This window comes from Chiloscyllium plagiosum, chromosome 18, assembly GCF_004010195.1.
Source record: "Chiloscyllium plagiosum isolate BGI_BamShark_2017 chromosome 18, ASM401019v2, whole genome shotgun sequence".
Taxonomy (NCBI): domain Eukaryota; kingdom Metazoa; phylum Chordata; class Chondrichthyes; order Orectolobiformes; family Hemiscylliidae; genus Chiloscyllium; species Chiloscyllium plagiosum.
Genome location: NC_057727.1, coordinates 60469522 through 60477508, shown reverse-complemented (window position 1 = coordinate 60477508; position 7987 = coordinate 60469522). Strand labels below are relative to the sequence as shown.

The 7987-nt window shown below is 53.6% G+C and overlaps 1 protein-coding gene across 1 annotated transcript in view; it reads right to left on the bottom strand.

Moving 5' to 3' along the window:
• plxnd1 (plexin D1) overlaps positions 1-7987 on the bottom strand; it is a 114914-nt gene that overhangs the window by 11914 nt on the left and 95013 nt on the right. The window contains exon 34 of the mRNA XM_043708651.1: positions 1556-1696. Coding sequence (XP_043564586.1) covers positions 1556-1696 — 141 coding nt within the window. The remainder of the gene's footprint in view (positions 1-1555; positions 1697-7987) is intronic.

Sequence of the window (7987 nt, the reverse complement as noted above, 5' to 3'; positions counted from 1 at the left end):
CCCTATCAAACACTCCGCAGGACAGGGACAGCACAGAGTTATATACAGAGTAAAGCTCCATCTGCACTGTCCCCTATCAAACACTCCGCAGGACAGGGACAGCACAGAGTTATATACAGTGTAAAGCTCCATCTGCACTGTCCCCTATCAAACACTCCGCAGGACAGGGACAGCACAGAGTTATATACAGAGTAAAGCTCCATCTGACTGTCCCCTATCAAACACTCCGCAGGACAGGGACAGCACAGAGTTATATACAGAGTAAAGCTCCATCTGACTGTCCCCTATCAAACACTCCGCAGGACAGGGACAGCACAGAGTTATATACAGAGTAAAGCTCCATCTGACTGTCCCCTATCAAACACTCCGCAGGACAGGGACAGCACAGAGTTATATACAGAGTAAAGCTCCATCTGACTGTCCCCTATCAAACACTCCGCAGGACAGGGACAGCACAGAGTTATATACAGAGTAAAGCTCCATCTGACTGTCCCCTATCAAACACTCCGCAGGACAGGGACAGCACAGAGTTATATACAGAGTAAAGCTCCATCTGACTGTCCCCTATCAAACACTCCGCAGGACAGGGACAGCACAGAGTTATATACAGAGTAAAGCTCCATCTGACTGTCCCCTATCAAACACTCCGCAGGACAGGGACAGCACAGAGTTATATACAGAGTAAAGCTCCATCTGACTGTCCCCTATCAAACACTCCGCAGGACAGGGACAGCACAGAGTTATATACAGAGTAAAGCTCCATCTGCACTGTCCCGTATCAAACACTCGCAGGACAGGGACAGCACAGAGTTATATACAGAGTAAAGCTCCATCTGCACTGTCCCGTATCAAACACTCGCAGGACAGGGACAGCACAGAGTTATATACAGAGTAAAGCTCCATCTGCACTGTCCCGTATCAAACACTCGCAGGACAGGGACAGCACAGAGTTATATACAGAGTAAAGCTCCATCTGCACTGTCCCGTATCAAACACTCGCAGGACAGGTTATATACAGAGTTATATACAGAGTAAAGCTCCATCTGCACTGTCCCATATCAAACACTCTGCAGGACAGGGACAGCACAGAGTTATATACAGAGTAAAGCTCCATCTGCACTGTCCCGTATCAAACACTCGCAGGATAGGGACAGCATAGATTTATATACAGAGTAAAGCTCCATCTGCACTGTCCCGTATCAAACACTCGCAGGACAGGGACAGCACAGAGTTATATACAGAGTAAAGCTCCATCTGCACTGTCCCATATCATACACTCCGCAGGACAGGGACAGCATGGGGTTAGATAAAAGTAAATCTCTCTCTATATTGTCCCCCATCAAACATTCTCAGGACAGAGACAGCACATGGTGAGATACAAAGCTACACAGTCCCCTTTAAACTCTCCCAGGACAGGAACAGCATGGGGATAGAGACAGAATAGATCTCTCTTTAGGGTGTCCCCAACAAACACTCCAGGTCAGGGACAGCAGAGGGGTTGAATACAGAGTAAAGCTCCCTCTACAAAACCCTCCACTCAGTCTCTGCTGCTTACCCGAGACTCCTCTGCCAGGTGAGCATTCATTTCCTGTTCACTCAGTGTGATCATTTCCTGGATCTCTCGGTAATATCTCTGCACAGCTTTCTTGTATTCTGGGATTTCCTTTGCGTATAAGAGTTTATTTGTTGGTGAATCCTAAAGGAGAAACAAAAACAACATAAGATTCTGCATTGTGATCCTATGTTGCCAAGATAAATGAGTATGTAAATCAGGAGTAGGCCATTCAGCCCCTCAAGCACGACTGTCTCAGAAGGTCCTGGCTAACCTGAGGGCTCCATATTCCCGCCCAGCTGCTGATAATCTTTCACCCTCCTTACTTAAGGTGAATGCTTGATGATATTCGCACCTCCTTTTGATGAAAAGCATTCCAAGGACTCATGACGCTGAGAGAAAATTGCTCCCTGCCTCTGACTTCAATGAGTGACTCCTTATTTTTAAACAGTGTCCCTGAATTTTCGAGCCTCCCACAACATCCTCTCCATATCCACCCAGTCAAGATCCCTCCGAAACACATAGGATCCTATCAAATCACCCCTGACTCTTCTAACCTTCAAAGGATACACACTTAGCCTGGCTAGCCTTTCCTCAGAACACAGGCCATTCCAGCTTTTAGTCCAGTAAACCTTCTCCAAGATGCTTCCAGCATGTTCACATACATATACTGACTAGTACTGTACAGAGTACTCCAGGTGTGGTCTGACCAGTGTCCTGTATAACTGAAGCTTAACCTCCCTATTCTTGTATCCTTTATCACAATAAAACATAACATTCTGTGAGCTTTCTTGATTACTTGCTGTACCTGCATACTGACCTTCTGCACTAGGACACCCAGGTCTCTCTGCGTGTAAGAGCTCTGCAGCCCCTATATTATTAATAGATAATATGCTTCTTTTTTTAGTCTTCGTCCCAAGATGGACAATTTCCAATTATCATACTCTCTGGGCTGAACCTTACGGTTTATTTTTGTTTGATTAAATGCAAGTTGAGTTTTGCGAAGGAATTCTCACTATGAAGAAGTTTTTCATCCTTTCTTACAGGACTCACTGCATCGAGTGGGGTTTCAGTACCTGCAGTGTCTCTGATCTGATTGCTGCCCCCATCCCAACGCTCGCCGTTCCCAGTGCAACTTGTCACTCGCCAGTGATCCTGGAATTCACCGGCATTCTGAATTAAATCCTGGTGTATACCTGGACACGCACAATCAGTCTGGAGTTGCCCTGTTCAGTTTCTGGCAGTAGGGTGGATAGGGCAGATGGGGGGGGGCGTCTGAAATTGGCATGACACTGTGCAGTCAGAAAGCTTGCAGTAATGTTGCATGTGGTGGTGCAGAGACCAGATTTCCTAGGACGAGCAGTGGAGGCCACGAAACCTGACCATGTCAGCTTGGTCAGAGTCTCACCATCTGGAGGATTACCCAATGCTCAGTGTCCTTCTCCACTTTGCCAGTGTCAGGGCCATCATCTTCTCTCTGCTAGTTTGCACTCACGGTTTCTCCATGATGCTCACTGAGACTCATGCTCCACCACTCTCACATTTGCCTGTCACCCACCCCAGCCTCCAATACCACCAATTGAGCCTGGCCCCTGTGCTGCCTGCTCACTTACTTGAGACAGCTCCCCACCGACACCAATGGCACCAGCTGTACCACCCACGTTCGCCTCCGATTAATACCTGGATCCTTTTGTTCCAGGAGGAAAGCAGCCCCCAATAGAGCAAACAGAGACAAGATGGATGGCTCCTCACCCTTGGACCCTGTCTCCTGTGTCTCACCCGTGGACCGTGTCTCCTGTGTCTCACCCGTGGACCCTGTCTCCTGTGTCTCACCCGTGGACCCTGTCTCCTGTGAGTCACCCGTGGACCGTGTCTCCTGTGTCTCACCCATGGTGTTTGTCTCCTGTGTCTCACCCATGGACCCTGTCTCCTGTGTCTCACCCATGGACCCTGTCTCCTGTGTCTCACCCATGGAGCGTGTCTCCTGTGTCTCACCCGTGGACCCTGTCTCTTGTGTATCACCCGTGGACCCTGTCTCCTGTGTCTCACCCGTGGACCCTGTCTCCTGTGTCTCACCCGTGGAGCGTGTCTCCTGTGTCTCACCCGTGGAGCTTGTCTCCTGTGTCTCACCCGTGGAGCGTGTCTCCTGTGTCTCACCCGTGGAGCGTGTCTCCTGTGTCTCACCCGTGGAGCGTGTCTCCTGTCTCTCACCCGTGGAGCGTGTCTCCTGTGTCTCACCCGTGGAGCGTGTCTCCTGTGTCTCACCCGTGGAGCGTGTCTCCTGTCTCTCACCCGTGGAGCGTGTCTCCTGTCTCTCACCCGTGGAGCGTGTCTCCTGTCTCTCACCCGTGGAGCGTGTCTCCTGTCTCTCACCCGTGGAGCGTGTCTCCTGTCTCTCACCCGTGGAGCGTGTCTCCTGTCTCTCACCCGTGGAGCGTGTCTCCTGTCTCTCACCCGTGGAGCGTGTCTCCTGTCTCTCACCCGTGGAGCGTGTCTCCTGTCTCTCACCCGTGGAGCGTGTCTCCTGTCTCTCACCCGTGGAGCGTGTCTCCTGTCTCTCACCCGTGGAGCGTGTCTCCTGTCTCTCACCCGTGGAGCGTGTCTCCTGTCTCTCACCCGTGGAGCGTGTCTCCTGTCTCTCACCCGTGGAGCGTGTCTCCTGTCTCTCACCCGTGGAGCGTGTCTCCTGTCTCTCACCCGTGGAGCGTGTCTCCTGTCTCTCACCCGTGGAGCGTGTCTCCTGTCTCTCACCCGTGGAGCGTGTCTCCTGTCTCTCACCCGTGGAGCGTGTCTCCTGTCTCTCACCCGTGGAGCGTGTCTCCTGTCTCTCACCCGTGGAGCGTGTCTCCTGTCTCTCACCCGTGGAGCGTGTCTCCTGTCTCTCACCCGTGGAGCGTGTCTCCTGTCTCTCACCCGTGGAGCGTGTCTCCTGTCTCTCACCCGTGGAGCGTGTCTCCTGTCTCTCACCCGTGGAGCGTGTCTCCTGTCTCTCACCCGTGGAGCGTGTCTCCTGTCTCTCACCCGTGGAGCGTGTCTCCTGTCTCTCACCCGTGGAGCGTGTCTCCTGTCTCTCACCCGTGGAGCGTGTCTCCTGTCTCTCACCCGTGGAGCGTGTCTCCTGTCTCTCACCCGTGGAGCGTGTCTCCTGTCTCTCACCCGTGGAGCGTGTCTCCTGTCTCTCACCCGTGGAGCGTGTCTCCTGTCTCTCACCCGTGGAGCGTGTCTCCTGTCTCTCACCCGTGGAGCGTGTCTCCTGTCTCTCACCCGTGGAGCGTGTCTCCTGTCTCTCACCCGTGGAGCGTGTCTCCTGTCTCTCACCCGTGGAGCGTGTCTCCTGTCTCTCACCCGTGGAGCGTGTCTCCTGTCTCTCACCCGTGGAGCGTGTCTCCTGTCTCTCACCCGTGGAGCGTGTCTCCTGTCTCTCACCCGTGGAGCGTGTCTCCTGTCTCTCACCCGTGGAGCGTGTCTCCTGTCTCTCACCCGTGGAGCGTGTCTCCTGTCTCTCACCCGTGGAGCGTGTCTCCTGTCTCTCACCCGTGGAGCGTGTCTCCTGTCTCTCACCCGTGGAGCGTGTCTCCTGTCTCTCACCCGTGGAGCGTGTCTCCTGTCTCTCACCCGTGGAGCGTGTCTCCTGTCTCTCACCCGTGGAGCGTGTCTCCTGTCTCTCACCCGTGGAGCGTGTCTCCTGTCTCTCACCCGTGGAGCGTGTCTCCTGTCTCTCACCCGTGGAGCGTGTCTCCTGTCTCTCACCCGTGGAGCGTGTCTCCTGTCTCTCACCCGTGGAGCGTGTCTCCTGTCTCTCACCCGTGGAGCGTGTCTCCTGTCTCTCACCCGTGGAGCGTGTCTCCTGTCTCTCACCCGTGGAGCGTGTCTCCTGTCTCTCACCCGTGGAGCGTGTCTCCTGTCTCTCACCCGTGGAGCGTGTCTCCTGTCTCTCACCCGTGGAGCGTGTCTCCTGTCTCTCACCCGTGGAGCGTGTCTCCTGTCTCTCACCCGTGGAGCGTGTCTCCTGTCTCTCACCCGTGGAGCGTGTCTCCTGTCTCTCACCCGTGGAGCGTGTCTCCTGTCTCTCACCCGTGGAGCGTGTCTCCTGTCTCTCACCCGTGGAGCGTGTCTCCTGTCTCTCACCCGTGGAGCGTGTCTCCTGTCTCTCACCCGTGGAGCGTGTCTCCTGTCTCTCACCCGTGGAGCGTGTCTCCTGTCTCTCACCCGTGGAGCGTGTCTCCTGTCTCTCACCCGTGGAGCGTGTCTCCTGTCTCTCACCCGTGGAGCGTGTCTCCTGTCTCTCACCCGTGGAGCGTGTCTCCTGTCTCTCACCCGTGGAGCGTGTCTCCTGTCTCTCACCCGTGGAGCGTGTCTCCTGTCTCTCACCCGTGGAGCGTGTCTCCTGTCTCTCACCCGTGGAGCGTGTCTCCTGTCTCTCACCCGTGGAGCGTGTCTCCTGTCTCTCACCCGTGGAGCGTGTCTCCTGTCTCTCACCCGTGGAGCGTGTCTCCTGTCTCTCACCCGTGGAGCGTGTCTCCTGTCTCTCACCCGTGGAGCGTGTCTCCTGTCTCTCACCCGTGGAGCGTGTCTCCTGTCTCTCACCCGTGGAGCGTGTCTCCTGTCTCTCACCCGTGGAGCGTGTCTCCTGTCTCTCACCCGTGGAGCGTGTCTCCTGTCTCTCACCCGTGGAGCGTGTCTCCTGTCTCTCACCCGTGGAGCGTGTCTCCTGTCTCTCACCCGTGGAGCGTGTCTCCTGTCTCTCACCCGTGGAGCGTGTCTCCTGTCTCTCACCCGTGGAGCGTGTCTCCTGTCTCTCACCCGTGGAGCGTGTCTCCTGTCTCTCACCCGTGGAGCGTGTCTCCTGTCTCTCACCCGTGGAGCGTGTCTCCTGTCTCTCACCCGTGGAGCGTGTCTCCTGTCTCTCACCCGTGGAGCGTGTCTCCTGTCTCTCACCCCGGTCTCCTGTGTCTCACCCGTGGACCCTGTCTCCTGTGTCTCACCCGTGGACCCTGTCTCCTGTGTCTCACCCGTGGACCCTGTGTCTCACCCATGGACCCTGTGTCTCACCCATGGACCCTGTCTCCTGTGTCTCACCCATGGACTCGGTCTCCTGTGTCTCACCCGTGGACCCCGTCTCCTGTGTCTCACCCGTGGACCCTGTCTCCTGTGTCTCACCCGTGGACCCTGTCTCCTGTGTCTCACCCATGGACCCTGTCTCCTGTGTCTCACCCATGGACCCTGTCTCCTGTGTCTCACCCGTGGACAGTGTCTTGACTGGGACTATTCCCAAGGATGGTGGACTAGCCAAATCAAAAGGCCCTGCCGTAATGCCAGAGAGTACTCTAATTTACTAGGGGGGGAACCCCTGAGTGAAGGGTCAACTTGACTGAGGCTAGCTGACAACCACGACGAGCTTCTTGCTTAGTGTATGTGCTAAATGGCAAGGCAGGACAGAAGTAATATTTGCTTTGATTCTCTGGCTGAGCTGGCCAGCAAAGGAAATGAGTGGATACTATAGCAGTGAGAGAAGTGCCCGGACACACAGCCTATCCCAGGCCATGAGTTGGGTATGTGTCTCTCCGCATTATAATGAGTGTTACTGGTACAGCCTGAGGTGCAACATTGAATTGCAAATGCTGAGATTCCCCTGTTTCCCCATGTCACTCAGAGCCTGCTGGGATTCTGTCCCTATTGCCACAACTTACCCTACTCACTCAACACATCACTTTGTACTCTCCATCAGTCCTCCTTACAAATTACTTTCCTCTCTATCCTTGTGCCATTGCAAATTCAGCAACCATTCCTTTGATCCCGTCATCCAAGACCATAATAGATGTCATGTTGTCAATATGCTACCCACAAAAACACAAGCATAAGTTTTCTGTGATAAACGTAAGTACTGCAGCTTACCTGGAAACCTACATACAGTATATTCCACTAATTCTGCCCTATCCACAGCATGTGTTACCTACTCTAAGAACTTCAGTACATTAATCATATATGATCTCCCTTTCACATAACCATGATGATTCTGCCTGATTACCTTGAAGCTTGTTTTAGCTGCCCTGATAGAACATCTTTAATAAGAGTTCTAACACTTTCTATATTCTCGATTCCAGTCTGGAACGCACTCCTCAGTATCTGTTATTCTATACACAGACAGTTCTTCCATAACGCAATGGTTGCTTTCTTATGAAACTCCGCATTATAGGAAAACCATGCTTTAGAAACAGTGCTTTAAGTGTTGGCAATGCAAATGCATTCCAGCCACCACTTCTTAAAAGTTTGCACTTTAGAAACAGTGTCTAGATTAGAGTGGTGCTGGAAAAACACAGCAGTTCAGGCAGCATCCGAGGAGCAGGAAAATCGACGTTTCGGGCAAAAGCCTTTCATCAGGAATACAGGCAGAGAGCCTGAAGGGTGGAGAGATAAGCTAGAGGAGGGTGGGGG